Source organism: Liolophura sinensis, chromosome 10, assembly GCF_032854445.1.
Source record: "Liolophura sinensis isolate JHLJ2023 chromosome 10, CUHK_Ljap_v2, whole genome shotgun sequence".
NCBI lineage: Eukaryota > Metazoa > Mollusca > Polyplacophora > Chitonida > Chitonidae > Liolophura > Liolophura sinensis.
Window position 1 is genome coordinate 5,616,176 of NC_088304.1, and position 17,812 is coordinate 5,633,987.

Genomic DNA, 17,812 nt, shown 5'->3' on the forward strand with positions numbered 1-17,812 from the left:
AACAACCATAAAATATCACGTAAACTGTTTGGAAAAGGGCCACTCATGTTTAAGGCCCAGACAGGTGAACAACCACAAAACATCAAGTAAGCTGTTTGGAAAAGGGCCACCCATGTTTATGGTCCAGACAGATGAACAACATAAAACATCAGGTAAGCTGTTTGGAAAAGGGATACTCATGTTTATGGTCCAGACAGGTGAACAACCATAAAACATCAGGTAAGCTGTTTGGAAAAGGGCCACTCATGTTTAAGGTCCAGACAGGCAAAATAATATGATTGTGGATATAGGTTGTAATCTACATGTACAAATATATCTATATATATATATATATATATATATATATATATATATATATATACATGTATATATATATATATATACACAAAACTCATGGGACAATGTTATAGAAAAACAAAAGAGACATACAAGTACTTTATACCTAAGCTTATGCTATTTTCAAGATCAAAAATATTAAATAGGTTTTTGGCCCAAACAAAAATTCATTAAGTGTAGCATAAAAGTAAGGCATGACAAATGAACTTAAAGGTGTGTAAGTTATGTATATGTCATTTGTCATGGTTAAAAGTTCTATACAGAGACGAGATTCCCAAACAAATATAAATAACAAAGTCTCCTGCATACCTTATATCTTATAAATCACATACAAGCACACAGAAAAACTTCTAGAAATATCTGGCTAATCCAGCATATTAAACATACCTTAATTCGTCTAAAATCTGGGACAGATACAATTAACATTGAAAGTAGAATGTTACATTTCCAATTTCTTCTAAAAGTAAAGATATGAGCAAGTTGTTCATTAGATGGTCTAACCACACGAGAAAAAAGAAACTCAACATCTCTGTCAGAATTACATATATATTGGCTAAAATGAGCAGACTAGTTGTCCCAAATTTTCGAAGAAATAGGGTACTCTTAACAAAACAGTTATCTTTATACTTCACTATTCCATGATATGATACTTCTGAGTCCAACACATTTGAGGTCAACCAGTAACACATTTGAGGTCAACAGTAAAACATTTGAGGTCAACCAGTAACACATTTGAGGTCAACCAGTAATACATTCTCCTAACTTTACAATGAACTCGATAGTGGCCCTATAAGGTGGATGAATAAATCAGAACCACACAAAACATGCCACTTGAAAATCCTAAACTTCAGGTGAAATACACCAGTATTTTCAAGTTCAATGAGATTGCTTGTATCACCCATGGCTATAAACTCATTCACCATCCAGAACAACTCCCTGGCAACTTTGAAAACATCTACACACGACAATCTCATGTGCACACAACCACACAAAGTGTGCCAAGTTACAATCAGCACAAACCAAGTATTCATTTTACATGATCAGTTGATTCATCACAACTCAACATTCATTGAGAGTCAAGCAAATTATCCTTGCACATCGGGCCAGGTACCGTACTTCACCTAAAATTTGTCATGTAAAAATTACCATTCTCCTGCATATAAAGACCTTAAAAAGATGCTGTTGATGCCATTTTATGTTTTCCTGATTAGAAATTAACCAAACTCAACCCTTAAGTAGCTCTGTGGATCAGTTAATCAGAACCAAGCAAAACCGAGAACTTGGAAAATACTTGACTTAAGCTGTAGTACAGCAATTCTATATCCTTGTTTAAATCTAAACCAACAGACCATTTACTTGTCAATAAGCAGTTTGGCACATGTGTTGTGCCATACAACTGCATTAGATACACTGGGAACCAACTGATCTTGTATATCTACATGTACCTCATACATGTATCTCTGCACATAAAACGTTAAAAAAAAACAAAAAAAAACATTCAATATTTATTTGTATGCAATTATCATACAAATAAATACAACAAAATAAAGCCATTAATTTAAAAAAATACATTTTTTTAACAATTTCAACCCAGTTTTATTATCACTGAGGTTCATAACTGAAGAAAACTTGTAGCCCTACAAGTTATTCTACAGGTAAAATATTTATACTGCAAAAGAAAGTTTCGAGCCTTGATAAATAATTGTAACCATATCAATTATTCACAGGTAAATGGTTTTACATGTAACACAAGGGAAGATTTATACACAAACAAATGAGTGTAACAATACAAAATTCTTCAAAAGGCAAAAAAAAACCTATACTGCTAACAATAATAAAATACATGTTTCCTAATAAGTCATTTCATACTTTAGATGATGACATACAAATAAAAGCTAACCTACATACAGAACTATAGCAATCAAGCCTAACAAAATATAGACCACCAAAACAAAATGACAATCAGTTTTCACCATACACATGTACATGTATCTAAAACAAATGGGCAAAATATACAATTGCCAGTAGCAGTGTTACGTATAGTTATAAATCTAACAACATTATTTTATTATTTCTTGGATTGTCTGTTTAGACATTCCGGTGTAAATATACTGTAAATTGTAGAGAGCCAAAACACAACACTAAACATTAGGAAGCTTAGGTAGACGTCAAAGGGTGCGCCGATGTGAAATGTACCGTAGCTGATAGACCAGGCAAACACACTTCCTCCTATAGTAGGAGCCATAGTCCTGAAAACGAAAACGATCATCATTAAGCCTTCAAATGAATGTCAATTTTCACACGGAATGGCCCACACTGTGTCCTATGAGATAACTGTATTGTTATTTTTCATTTTTATGCTGGTTGGCTTTCAAAAATTGCAATCAGCCACACTTCCATACTTCTCACAGAAGGGGTCATGTCAATATTTACTGGAGAATAAAATTTGTTTTACCTTTGGGTATGAAGTTTTGATTGTTTGAATCTTAAATATATTTCCCTCTGAAGAACACACTCTATATATGTCACACTATATGTGTCACACTCTATATGTGTCACACTCTATATGTCACACCCTATACATGTCACACTCTATACATGTCACACTCTATACATGTCACACTCCATACATGTCACACTCTATATGCCACACTCTATACATGTCACACTTTATACATATCACACTCTATGTATGTCAACCTCTATACATCACACTCTATGGCACACTCTATATATATCACACTCTATACATGTCACACTCTATACATGTCACACTATGTCACATTCTATATATCACACTCTATACATGTCACACTATGTCACATTCTATATGTCACATTCTATACATGTCACACTCTGTGTCACACTCTATACATGTCACACTCTATATGCCACACTCTATACATGTCTCACTCTATATATGTCACACTCTATGTATGTCAACCTTTATATGTCACACTCTATGCCACACTCTATATATATCACACTCTATACATGTCACACTATATATGTCACACTCTATACATGTCACACTCTATACATGTCACACTATGTCACATTCTACATGTCACACTCTATAGATGTCACACTATAAATGTCGCACTCTATACATGTCACACTTAATATATGTAACAACTATATATGTCACACTATACATATCACACTCTATATATGGACAAACAGATTTATAAGTGGATGTCAAAGCCTGGATATTAATATCGAACAACTTTTACAAAGAGTGAGGGGTAAGAGGTATTATAATCAATGACCTGGCAATGGCCGTGGCTGTCATGGCAATTCCGTTCACTGAACCCACTATTTCAGGACCAACAGAGTTGTTGATGAAGAGAGATGTGGCAGCAAAGCAACAGTTGACTGCCATTTTCATCGGCATCTGACTTAGGAGAAGTCCTGTCCACAACGAAGCTGGTCTGTGACAGTAAGACAAAGAAATGTTTAGTATACTGTAAGTCTACTCAGGTTTAAAAGTTCACATGATTCAGCTATCAGCTATTTTCCGCAAGATTCACTATGATCTGTTAAACAACTACCGATACGTGTGAAAAATGAGAGTCATGGCTGAGTGGTCAGTTTGCGTGAAAATCTTGAAAATTCCTTGCCAATGCATGGCGTTGAACCCATGTCTCAGATGACCCAGAGGTTAAGAGTCAAACACATTCACCACTAAGACAGGGAATTTTGAAGATCTGTTATCTGGGAATAGGTGACAAGGAGCTCATGATGATACTCTTTCACATAGTATTACACAAAGTTGGCTGGGGACTGACTGTCTTCTATCAATATGGCACATGTCGTATGTAGAAAAGTTTGCCAGTAGCTTGCATGAGGTCAGTGGTTTACTCTAGTTGTTTGCTTTACCAAAAACCTGACCCTCATCAGATAAGAAAAATATACCTGAGTGTGGTGGTGAACACTTACCAAACAGAAAGGAGCGTACATCTGTTGTCCTGTTAACTGTGTATTAACGACGTATATTAGGTTTACTGTCTTCTTGTGGTAGGGAGAGTCCATGCCACCAAAGTGCTTCTACCACTGAAGTATCATGCCAAAGACACTAATCATGACACCCCACCCAATCACATTATACCCAAACCGGGCCAACCAGTCCTGTTTCCTTGTCTTAACCTTTCAGTGCTGAGCGCAAAGCGAGGCTGCAACAAGTACCACTTTTAAAGTCTTTGGTATGACCTGACCCAGGTTTGGTCCCAGGTCTCCTGGCTTGGAGGTGGTTGCTCTAACAATTAGGCCACTAAAGTATTAAAGTGTTATCACTCTGTAATGCGGATGTGCTTAATTCCATGTACTTACTGGTCGTAGATTAGATGTAACATCGGTGTGGCCAGTACTACAATCATAGTCACACTCCCACAAATCCAGAAAGACTGTTAACAAAGAAAACACAGAATCACAGCACTAGATCAAACCTGACAACAGATAATCCAAAACTCTTCTGTCTATCATAATCCAAAACACCTAAAAATGTAAGAGAAAACCTTAAAGTGCAACTTTAGGCCCAAGAGAGGCAAGGCCTCTGGTATGAGGTATGAAACTGGTATATACGACTAATCCATATTACCAAATATTACAGGATATTTCCAAATAAGAGATTAATTGGAGTCAGCTAATATGCCTTTGTTTCATCTATCGATATACAGTTATAAAGCATATTTGTTTAGAGATTCCCTGTTTAGGAAATAACTGTTCACGTCTCTTCCCAACCGTGTATACACACTCGACAACTGTTTACCCGTCACCAAGGAGATTTTATTTTATATTATTTTGTACACTTATAGACCAGCTGGCCTCGTGGGAATGAAGATTCTTTATAAAATGCCTGCTTAGATGACAGAAATGCTCAAAATAGTTTGTACAAACATAAGTATCACTTCATTCCTCATTTCTACAAAACACTGTAGCTACGATCGATTTTAGACCCTACAACTGAGTTTACAATTATAAAAATAATTTGTGCCACTTGCACAAAGGAATTGTAAGGCCATGGTAATTTCTGAAGTTACAATCGTAAGCGCAGGCCAAATTTGACTCGTATATAAAGGTGGCCTGTGTAAATGGACAATGTACTGGTCAATAACTTTTCTTGCCTTCATTTTCGAAAGAGTTCCACATCATAATAATTCAGCACCTAACAGCAACAACATGTGAAAAAAGGCTTGTAACACCTTTTGCAGACAATTCAATTGCACATTTTTGCAAAAGTACTAACCAAGAGGAAGTATTTGTGCGTAGCGTTAACTTTGAGGTGATTGTGAATAGCTACAGCATGCCTCAAAAATACCCTAACTTAGGGCCCACAACCTGTACTGTAATACCAGTATTATTAATGTCATACTAAATATTTAAGATTTTTAGCGAAAAACACAGAAGCCAGAGCAATTGTACAAACCAACATATAACAGCTGTAGCTTAAGTTCAAATTTAATTTGCTGTTACACAATTAGATTTGGGCTAAATAGAAAATTGAAGACTTGGTTGACAGTCAAATGTAGAATTAAGTCTTTTGGTTGTGGGTTTCCCCCGGGCTCTGCCCGGTTTCCACCCACCATAATGCTGGCCGCCGTCGTATAAGTGAAATATTCTTGAGTACGGCGTAAAACACCAATCAAAATAAAATAAATAAAATAAAAATTAAGTCTTTAAGTCTGCTTTGAACAACCAGGTCCTGCTGGTACAGGTCTGTATATTCTGAATTCAAAAGGCTACGTGCAAACCCTTCAGGTTATGCACAATGACTTTTCCCCATCTGTTAGTTGCTCTGTTAACTGGCTGTGTTTTACTTTGATCAATCCTATCTGCTCTGATCTGTTAACTGGCTGTATCACACTATGATCAACCTTATCTGCTCTGATTTGTTAACTGGTTGTATCTTACTCTGATCTGCTCTGATCTGTTAACTGGTTGTGTCTTACGGTGACCAATCTTATCTGCTGTGATTTGTTAACTGTGTGTATCTCACTATGATCAATCCTATCTGCTGTGATTTGTTAACTGGCTGTGTCTTACTTTGATCAATCCTATCTGCTGTGATCTGTTAACTGGCTGTGTTTTACTTTGATCAATCCTATCTGCTGTGTTTTGTTAACTGGCTGTGTCTTACTTTGATCAATCCTATCTGCTGTGATCTGTTAACTGGCTGTGTTTTACTTTGATCAATCCTATCTGCTGTGATTTGTTAACTGTCTATGTTTTACTTTGATCAATCCTATCTGCCGTGATTTGTTAACTGGCTGTATCTCACTATGATCAATCCTATCTGCTCTGATTTGTTAACTGGTTGTATCTTACTCTGATCTGCTCTGATCTGTTAACTGGTTGTGTCTTACTGTGACCAATCTTATCTGCTGTGATTTGTTAACTGTGTGTATCTCACTATGATCAATCCTATCTGCTGTGATTTGTTAACTGGCTGTATCTCACTATGATCAATCCTATCTGCTGTGATTTGTTAATTGGCTGTATCTCACTATGATCAATCCTATCTTCTCTGATCTGTTAACTGGTTGTGTCTTACTTTCATCAACCCTATCTGCTCTGATTTCTTAACTGGCTGTGTCTAACACTGATCAGTCCTATCTGCTCTGATTTGTCAACTGGCTGAGCCTTACTTTGATCAATCCCATCCGTCTGGACATGAAGGGGAAGAAGAAGATCTGAAGACACAATAAGGGTATGGAGGCAGTGCCAATAGCTGTGCCGATCTGATCTGTGGTGAAGCCAAGGCCATCTGAAATACAAAGCAAATCAAGCTGCAAACCTTATAGGGCAAAGCAGATTGTAAACCATTCGCAGCAAACAAGGCTAAACATAACAGAAGAAAACCTACAGTATACCTCACGCAGTTAACACACTGTATACATGTATCCCACACTGTATACACATATCTCTGAACTGTTTCTAATACCGCTTAACCTGGGGCTAGGGGCCGTAAAGGTAGCCATGCTCATTACATCTGCATGATGCCTTTATGGACAGTTGCAATCAAAGCCAGACTGAGATACCTTGTTTAATTGTTATTTGACCTGGAACTCATTCATGGACTACATATTTGAACTTTGATATGGAATTCATGTCTGGAATATCCACTGTCTACCCGGCATCATTGAAAACTGATGACCACTTCTCTCTTGTGTATTACTGGCTTTATTTCCTATCTGTATAATTTCTTACATACCTTTATCTTTGGGAGCTAGTGTTAAATGTTGTTTTGGAAATGGATCTTGCGATTATCGACTTGGAACGCCCTTTATGGACTACAAATGGTACACGAATGTCGGACAGGACGCTTATATATATTCACACAAATAAATCAGGCTTTAAACCTAGACATATAAACCAGGCTGTAAACCACACACACATAAATCTTTAAGACTTTAAAACTTACAGAGCAAACAAGATTGTAAACATAACAGGGGAAAACGTACACCTTACATGTACGTTGTGAACAGAATGTAAACAATACACATTAATCAGGGGGTAAACCTTCACACATCCATCAGCTTTTAGACGTTACAGAGCAAACAAGATTGTAAACATAACAGGGGAAAACGTACACCTTACATGTACGTTGTGAACATATTGTAAACAATACACATTAATCAGGGGGTAAACCTTCACACATCCATCAGCTTTTAGACGTTACAGAGCAAACAAGGCTGAACATATGGAAAAAACAAAGGGAAAACACATGGTACACCTTACCGAGTGAACAGGATGTCAACCGTACACATGAATCAGGCTGTACACCTTACACATATAAATCAGACTTTAAAACCTTGCAGAGCATGCAAGACTGTAAACATCATTGGGGGGAAAAGACAATACACCTTACAGAGGAAACAGGCCATAAACTGTACAAATAAATCAGGCTGTACACCTTACACACATAAATCAAGCTTTAAACCTTACACACAGATCACCCTGTAAACATTACACATACATTATGCAGTAAGCCTTACACATAATCAGGCTGTAAACCTTCCACACAATCAAGCTGTAAACCTTCCACATAACCAGGCTCTAAACCTTACACATAATCAGGCTGTAAACCTTACACATAATTAAGCTGTAAACCTTACACATAAGCTGTAAACCATACACACATAAATCAGACTGTAAACCTTGTAAGACATAAATTAGGTTGTAAACATTATGCATATAAATCAAGCTGTAAACCAACACATCTAAATCATGTTGTACACCTTTCACATAAATTACATTGTACACATTACACATAAATCATGCTATCAACCTTGCACATATACATGTAAATGAAGCTGCAAACATGACACATATAAATCGGGCTGTAAACCTTGCACACATATAAATGATACTGTAAAAATCAGGCTGTAAATCTTACACATATAAATCAGGCTGTAAACCTTACACATAAAAACCATGCTGTAAACCCTACACATATAAATCAGGCTGTAAACCTTGCACACATATAAATCATAATGTAAGTCTTACACATAAATCAGACAGTAAGCCTTATACATATAAATCAGGCTGTTAACCTCACATACAAAACATGCTGTTAACCGTTCATGGCAAATATCCGGTCTGCCTTACAAAAAAGGCAGACTATAACTCTTACGTAAAGAATATTCTGTAAACCTGAAACACTTTGGCACCATTTTTTACTTTCTCTGGAAAAGACAATGCATGTTTGTGACACAATGACTAGTGTACAGTTATCAAGCTTTAATAAGCTATGCAAGGGTCATTGTACTACACTATACAGAATAGTGGGCAACTCAGACTGCAGAACTCTTAGGCTGGATAGGAAAGCTACATGTACCTGGGGTGCTACATAAGGATTGGTTAAAGACTTCTTTGTTGGATAGGAAGAACATGGCAGTCCCTGGGTTGGGCAGGATAGCTACCTAGAGGTTCCTACATAAACGCTAGCTAAAGACTTCTTTGTTGGACAGAAAAAACTTGGCAGTCCTTGGGTTGGGCAGGATGGCTACCGAGGGGTTCGTACGTAAAGCTTGGTTAAAGATTTCGTTGTTGGACAGAAAAAACTTGGCAGTCCTTGGGTTGGGCAGGCTGGCTACCGAGGGGTTTGTACATAAAGCTTGGTTAAAGATTTCTTTGTTGGACAGAACAAACTTGGCAGCCCTTGGGTTGAGCAGGATGGCTACCGAGGGGTTCGCACATAAAAGGTTGGTTAAAGATTTCTTTGTTGGACAGGAAGAGCTTGATAAACCTTGGGATGGATAGGATATCTACTTAGTTATTCGTACATAAATGCTGGCTGAAAACTTCTTTGTCGGACAGGAAGAACTTGATCAACCTAGGAAGGGACGGGATAGCTACGGACGGGTTCGCACATAAAAGGTTGGTTAAAGATTTCTTTGTTGGACAGGAAGAACTTGATAGTACCTGGGTTGGGCAGGATAGCTACCTAGGGGTTCCTACATATAGGTTGGTTAAAGATTTCTTTGTTGGACAGGAAGAACTTGATAATACCAGGGATGGGCAGGATAGCTACCTAGGGGTTCCTACATATAGGTTGGTTAAAGATTTCTTTGTTGGACAGGAAGAACTTGATAATACCAGGGATGGGCAGGATAGCTACCTAGGGGTTCCTACATATAGGTTCGTTAAAGATTTCTTTGTTGGACAGGAAGAACTTGATAGTACCTGGGTTGGGCAGGATAGGTACAAGTACCTAGGGCTTCCTTTACGTACATGTATATAGGGAATGCAGCCTGCCGATGAAAAATCTTTACATTGCACAACACAAAGACAGTCCTTAAAATGAACAGGAATGTTCATGTAACTCGGGGTTCCTAGACTGGTTAATATTGAACTGTCTTAGATTGGATAAGATACATGAAGCTACCCTGGGAATATTACAAATACGCCAGCTAAAGGTCTCTGTGATGGTCAGGAACAAAATAGTTCCTTCACTGTACGTTTGTAGACAGGAACTCCTTCCATACATGTAGACTGGCTAACAACCTCTATGCTGGACAGGAATAAGAGTCTTAGAAAGGATAGATAGAAGGGTACATGTGAATAAGAGATTTCACTATTTGGTATAACTGAAATTTTTAAGCTTCAAATTACTTACCAAATATAGGTTCAGTAGATGCCCATATCGTGAAGACATCCTCATAGCCGATGACAGCGAAGGAGAAGAATGTATACAGGAACACAGCATGGCGGACGTCTCGCTCTCTGAAGAGGAAAACAGGAAATACTACATTATATACGGTAACTTCCTGATTTTTGAGAATAAGTATTAAATATTTCTGAAACAAAATGTCTTTGATTTATGTGTTTATTTATCTATTCCCTCACTGCAGTACTAAATAATTTTCCATATACAGTATTCCATGTAATGTTTGATATGTAAAAATGTATTTTCAGAAGCACATAAGGACAATCAAATGATACTGTTCATGTCAACCCTGATATTTTTCAGATAGTAAATTAATTAAGCTTCCCAAAATGGTCTTAGGTGGCCCTAGAACGTGGATATGTCAGTTAGAAACAGGCAATATGTACCACTTGCAAAATGCTTCACGTTTAAAAGAGAAATACAGTACATGACGGCAGTCAGGTTTCTGGGTGAAGGGAAGCTGGCATGCCCAGAGTAAACAGCCGCCCTTCACCAGTCAGTCAGGTTTATGGGTGAAGGAAGCTGGCATGCCCAGAGTAAACTACTTCCCTTCACCAGTCAGTTAGGTTTATGGGTGAAGGGAAGCTGGCATACCCAGAGTAAACTGCTGCCCTTCACCAGTCAGTCAGGTTTATGGGCGAAAGGAAGCTGGCATGCCCAGAGTAAACAGCCGTCCTTCACCAGTTAGTCAGGTTTATGGGTGAAGGGAAGCTGGCATACCCAGAGTAAACTACTGTCCTTCACCAGTCAGTCAAGTTTATGGTTGAAGGGAAGCTGGCATACCCAGAGTTAACTACTGCCCTTCACCAGTTAGTCAGGTTTATGGGTGAAGGAAGCTGGCATGCCCAGAAGTAAACAGCCGCCCTTCACCAGTCAGTCAAGTTTATGGGTGAGGGAAGTTGGCATACCAGAGTTAACTACTGCCCCTTCACCAGTTAGTCAGGTTTATGGGTGAAGGGAAGCTTGCATGCCCAGAGTAATCAACTGCTCTTCACCAGTTAGTCAGGTTTATGGGTGAAGAAGCTTGCATGCCCAGAGTAAACAGCCGCCCTTCACCAGTCAGTCAGGTTTATGGGTGAAGGGAAGCTGGCATACCCAGAGGTAAACTACTGCCTTCACCAGTCAGTCAGGTTTATGGGTGAGGTAAGCTTGCATACCCAGAGTAAAACTACTGTCCTTCACCAGTCAGTCAAGTTTATGGGTGAAGGGAAGCTGGCATGCCCAGAGAAACAGCCGCCCTTCACCAGTCAGTCAGGTTTATGGGTGAAGGAAGCTTGCATGCCCAGAGTAATCAACTGCCCTTCACCAGTTAGTCAGGTTTCTGGGTGAAGGAAGCTGGCATACCCAGAGTAAACTACTGTCCTTCACCAGTCAGTCAGGTTTATGGGTGAAGGAAGCTGGCATGCCCAGAGTAAACAGCCGCCCTTCACCAGTCAGTCAAGTTTATGGGTGAAGGGAAGCTGGCATACCCAGAGTAAACTATTGCCCTTCACCAGTCAGTCAGGTTTATGGGTGAAGTAAGCTGGCATGCCAAGAGTAAACAGCCGCCCTTCACCAGTCAGTCAGGTTTTATGGTGAAGGAAGCTGGCATACCCAGAGTAAACTACTGCCCTTCACCAGTCAGTCAGGTTTATGGGTGAAGGGAAGCTGGCATGCCCAGAGTAACAGCCGCCCTTCACCAGTCAGTCAGGTTTATGGTGAAGGGAAGCTTGCATGCCCAGAGTAAACAGCCGCCCTTCACCAGTCAGTCAGGTTTATGGGTGAAGGAAGCTTGCATGCCCAGAGTAATCAACTGCCCTTCACCAGTTAGTCAGGTTTATGGGTGAAGGGAAGCTGGCATACCCAGAGTAAACTACTGCCTTCACCAGTTAGTCAGGTTTATGGGTGAAGGAAGCTGGCATACCCAGAGTAAACTACTGCCCTTCACCAGTCAGTCAGGTTTATGGGTGAAGGAAGCTTGCATGCCCAGAGTAAACAGCCGCCCTTCACCAGTCAGTCAAGTTTATGGGTTGAAGGGAAGCTTGCATACCCAGAGTAAACTACTGCCCTTTCACCAGTCAGTCAGGTTTTATGGGTGAAGGAAGCTTGCATGCCCAGAGTAAACAGCCGCCCTTCACCAGTCAGTCCAGGTTTATGGGTGAAGGAAGCTTGCATGCCCAGAGTAATCAACTGCCCTTCACCAGTTAGGTCCAGGTTTATGGGTGAAGGAAGCTGGCATACCCAGAGTAAACTACTGCCTTCACCAGTTAGTCAGGTTTATGGGTGAAGGGAAGCTGGCATACCCAGAGTAAACTACTGCCCTTCACCAGTCAGTCAGGTTTATGGGTGAAGGAAGCTTGCATGCCCAGAGTAAACAGCCGTCCTTCACCAGTTAGTCAGGTTTATGGGTGAAAGGAAGCTGGCATGCCAGAGTAAACAGCCGCCCTTCACCAGTCAGTCAGGTTTATGGGTGAAGGAAGCTTGCATGCCAGAGTAATCAACTGCCCTTCACCAGTTAGTCAGGTTTATGGGTGAAGGAAGCTGGCATACCCAGAGTAAACTACTGCCCTTCACCAGTTAGTCAGGTTTATGGGTGAAGGAAAGCTTGCATACCCAGAGTAAACTACTGCCCTTCACCAGTTAGTCAGGTTTATGGGTGAAGGGAAGCTGGCATACCCAGAGTAAACTACTGCCTTCACCAGTTAGTCAGGTTTATGGGTGAAGGGAAGCTGGCATACCCAGAGTAAACTACTGCCCTTCACCAGTCAGTCAAGTTTAATGGGTGAAGGAAGCTTGCATGCCCCAGAGTAAACAGCCGTCCCTTCACCAGTCAGTCAGGTTTATGGGTGAAGGAAGCTTGCATGCCCAGAGTAATCAACTGCCCTTCACCAGTTAGTCAGGTTTCTGGGTGAAGTAAGCTGGCATGCCCAGAGTAAACAGCCGCCCTTCACCAGTCAGTCAGGTTTATGGGTGAAGGGAAGCTGCATACCCAGAGTAAACTACTGCCCTTCACCAGTCAGTCAAGTTTATGGGTGAAGGGAAGCTGGCATACCCAGAGTTAACTACTTGCCCTTCACCAGTCAGTCAGGTTTATGGGTGAAGGAAGCTTGCATACCCAGAGTAAACTACTGCCTTCACCAGTCAGTCAAGTTTATGGGTGAAGGGAAGCTGGCATACCCAGAGTTAACTACTGCCCTTCACCAGTCAGTTAGGTTTATGGGTGAAGGAAGGCTGGCATGCCCAGAGTAAACTACTGCCCTTCACCAGTTAGTCAGGTTTATGGGTGAAGGGAAGCTGGCATACCCAGAGTAAACTACTGCCCTTCACCATGTCAGTCAAGTTTATGGGTGAAGGGAAGCTGGCATACCCAGAGTTAACTACTGCCCTTCACCAGTCAGTCAGGTTTATGGGTGAAGGAAGCTTGCATACCCAGAGTAAACTACTGCCCTTCACCAGTCAGTCAAGTTTATGGGTGAAGGGAAGCTGGCATACCCAGAGTTAACTACTGCCCCTTCACCAGTCAGTTAGGTTTATGGGTGAAGGAAGCTTGCATACCCAGAGTAAACTACTGCCCTTCACCAGTCAGTCAAGTTTATGGGTGAAGGGAAGCTGGCATACCCAGAGTTAACTACTGCCCTTCACCAGTCAGTTAGGTTTATGGGTGAAGGAAGGCTGGCATGCCCAGAGTACACAACCACCCTTCACGAGTCACCTGGCAAATCTCCTGACTAAAGCCACAGCCCAACCAGATGGAGCTGGATTGATTCACTGGCTGTGAGCTGATCAGAAGTTGTGAGAGTTACGCTTTAGCTCACAGAACCAGCAAGGGATGCCTATCCTTAATACAGTTTATGGGGGACAAAAAAAAAAAGACAACAAGTACATGTAATATAACCTCCGTAATTTAGGAAGAGGGATGAAAACAGAACGAAACGATCATAGGCTATTTGTCTGGTGCCTGGTAATTAATCAGCATCCAATAACCAATTCTTACAAAGCCATGAGACATGCCATGTTAGAGCACACAAACAAGATGCCAAGCACTTGGACCTCATGTGCATATGGTCAAAATGCAAAATAGGTTTTCGAGCGATGAAAGCATCTCCAGGTTGCAGAAATAACACAGTGGTGCTTTCAATTTTCTCAATGTGCACAATTTTGCTTTAATACTTTGACCTGTGATGTTTCGGTTCTGCAACATCACAAATATGATGTTGCAAAAGAGTACATGTGAACACAACATGTACCTCAACAAATGCAACACCAGCAGCACTGTGGTCAGTATAACCCCAGAGTTCAGTCTTCATGGGTGTGGATGCCTAGGCATGTGGTTACCACAACATCACAAATATAAACAAGAGTTCAGGTGAACACAACGTATACCTCAACAAATGCAACACAGCAGCACTGTGGTCAGTATAACCCCAGAGTTCAGCCTTCATGGGTGTGGATGCCTAGGCATGTGGTTACCACAACATCACAAATATAAAACAAGAGTTCAGGTGAACACAAACGTATACTCACAAATGCAACACCAGCAGCACTGTGGTCAGTATAACCCCAGAGTTCAGCCTTCATGGGTGTGGATGCTAGGCATGTGGTTACCACAACATCACAAATATAAACAAGAGTTCAGGTGAACACAACGTATACCTCAACAAATGCAACACCAGCAGCACTGTGGTCAGTATAACCCCAGAGTTCAGCCTTCATGGGTGTGGATGCCTAGGCATGTGGTTACCACAACATCACAAATATAAACAAGAGTTCAGGTGAACACAACGTATACCTCAACAAATGCAACACCAGCAGCACTGTGGTCAGTATAACCCCAGAGTTCAGCCTTCATGGGTGTGGATGCTAGGCATGTGGTTACCACAACATCACAAATATAAACAAGAGTTCAGGTGAACACAACGTATACCTCAACAAATGCAACACCAGCAGCACTGTGGTGAGTATAACCCCAGAGTTCAGCCTTCATGGGTGTGGATGCCTAGGCATGTGGTTACCACAACATCACAAATATAAACAAGATTTCAGGTGAACACAACATGTAGCTCAACAAATGGCAACACCAGCAGCACTGTGGTGAGTATAACCCCAGAGTTCAGCCCTTCATGGGTGTGGATGCTAGGCATGTGGTTACCATGACAACCGCGAAAGAGGACAAATGTATCCACCAAACATGAAAACTGTTACAGTTATAGCCCGGACAAGAAATGATATCCATTTATATAGTATACATAGGAAAATGGCAATCTGGTAACCATGACAACTGTGACAAATTTGAGTCGTGAGACATCATGATCAACGCATGTATGTATCTACAAAAAAATGAAAACTGTATGTAAAAAACAGTTATAGTCCGGACACAAAATCATATCTATCTATACACTTTATAGGAAAACTGGCAATCCGGTAAGCATGACAACCACTGAAATGAAGAAATATGAGTTGCGACACATCGTCATCTCTGTATGTATGTATCTACCAAAAATTAAAACTCTTTGCAGAAAAAGTCGGAGTTATACCTCAGACACAAAATCATATCTATTTATATTGTATATATAAGGAAAATGGCCTTTGTGGTTACCATGACAGCAGCGGAAATGAAATATCTCAATCGAATTGTTTGTACAAGTTGGCTTGCCACATTGAACTTATTATTCTTTGCCTGACACATCAACATATAGTACAGTAATTCTTCAACATTTTCACATCTTTACCAGATGTTTATTCAAGCATATTCTGAAGGCATTATTCTGTGTAAACTGATATAATTACAATTTTTGCGAAGCCCTAAAATGGGCTTATCCACGCAGTTTTGTCTCCAAAATCAAAATCAAAATATGCATAAATTGGAATAAGAGTTGCTGTTTCACATCCGAAAACTACGTATATGCATTTTTAATGATTAAATGTAGCACCCTGTGCGTGTTTTAAGCGCCAAAAATCAGATTTTATATGGTCAGAAAAGGCTGCCTTAAAGTCCAAACTTCCACAAATCCATTTTACAACAGTGAAAAGATTGTAAAAAAAATAAATCAAACTATTGTTATGGACAATGTTTAATGGGTCGTTCCCCTCGCATACACTTCACGTGGTTGTTTTCTTTGCCTTTAAACTGAAATGCTGTCAAATCTTACCCAAGCAAGGAAACGATTGAACTGTTCATTATTGCCCTCCCCACTCGGGCACAGCAGGAGTGGGGTGGCTCAGGTGGGGTGGCAGCTTCCTCTTGCAAGGAACGTCTACAATGGCTACTCCCTTCCTTCTCATTGTCCCGGAGTCCTGAGGATCTGTTCAGTTTTCTTGTTGGCTAGAAGGGCACTGTCCACCGCCAGGGAACTGTCTTCATTTGGAGGCCACCACTGCTGTGTCCATGGTAACAATTCCCATCTCTGGGTAACAATTTTCGTTCCATGGCAACCAGCATCATTACCATGACCAACCATTGGCCTGCCCCTTGTGAATTTTTGAGCAGTGAGAGCGTTTCTGACAGGGACATTTTACGCTGATGGTTGCTGATGGGCAAGCTGATGGCAATCCCAAGTGTCATCTTTCCTGCATCGGGAAGTGCAGTACAGCTGCTGATCAAGAATGGGGGTCTGCTTATCTGCCCCTTCGCGTAGATGGGACACAGGATCCCTGGCAGTCTCCGAGCTCATGTAAGGGACGAGGCGCGTATCACAATTCACACTCTCAAGTGACAAAAAACGTCGGAAATCTGTATTTCGACAGGATGAGTCATCTGCTTTCTCCAGTTCCCTTGTACTGTCTATGACCTTGACCTCCACACCTGGGCCAATCAAATCTTCTGTAACTTCTACTTCTTCTGACTGCTTGAGCCTGAGAAAAATATTTATACTTGCATGCAATATGATATTTTTCTTCTCAGCACAAAATATATTTAGAAAGAGAAAATAAAGTTCAGTCCTTGGGAGGAATCAACAAATGTAGTTATGAACTAATGGATTTAAATCATCATGGTTCATAAATCTTTTGGAGGTAATAATGGGTAGAAAAGCTTAATTAGAATGAAACCTATTTATCCCATGATCCCAACCATAAAGTAAAAAAAAAAAAAAAAAAAAAAAAAATTCTCTAAAGTGATCCAGGACATTTCAGTAAATTTGACAGGTATGGTTGTGTCATTTTGATTAAAAAAGGAAGAGAAAAGGAGTCTTCACAAAGGATTTCTTAAATTATTCTACAATATGGACACAAACTGTTACAAGTTTCATGCACTGAATATAGTGCTGTCTCAATGTAATGTCATTTCATTGTGGGGCCTCCGTGGCTCAGTTGGTTAGCGCGCTAGCGCAG

General features: G+C 40.4%; 1 protein-coding gene across 1 annotated transcript in view; it reads right to left on the minus strand.

Annotated features, from left to right (window-relative positions):
• Positions 1–395: 395 nt before the first annotated feature.
• LOC135476450 (uncharacterized) overlaps positions 396–17,812 on the minus strand; it is a 42,292-nt gene continuing 24,875 nt past the window's right edge. The window contains exons 8-14 of the mRNA XM_064756479.1: positions 17,000–17,335; positions 16,633–16,785; positions 10,454–10,560; positions 6,981–7,099; positions 4,666–4,739; positions 3,606–3,767; positions 396–2,585 (exon numbers count right to left, since the gene is read on the minus strand). Of these exons, the coding sequence (XP_064612549.1) occupies positions 2,405–2,585; positions 3,606–3,767; positions 4,666–4,739; positions 6,981–7,099; positions 10,454–10,560; positions 16,633–16,785; positions 17,000–17,335 (1,132 nt within the window). The 3' untranslated portion in view covers positions 396–2,404. The remainder of the gene's footprint in view (positions 2,586–3,605; positions 3,768–4,665; positions 4,740–6,980; positions 7,100–10,453; positions 10,561–16,632; positions 16,786–16,999; positions 17,336–17,812) is intronic.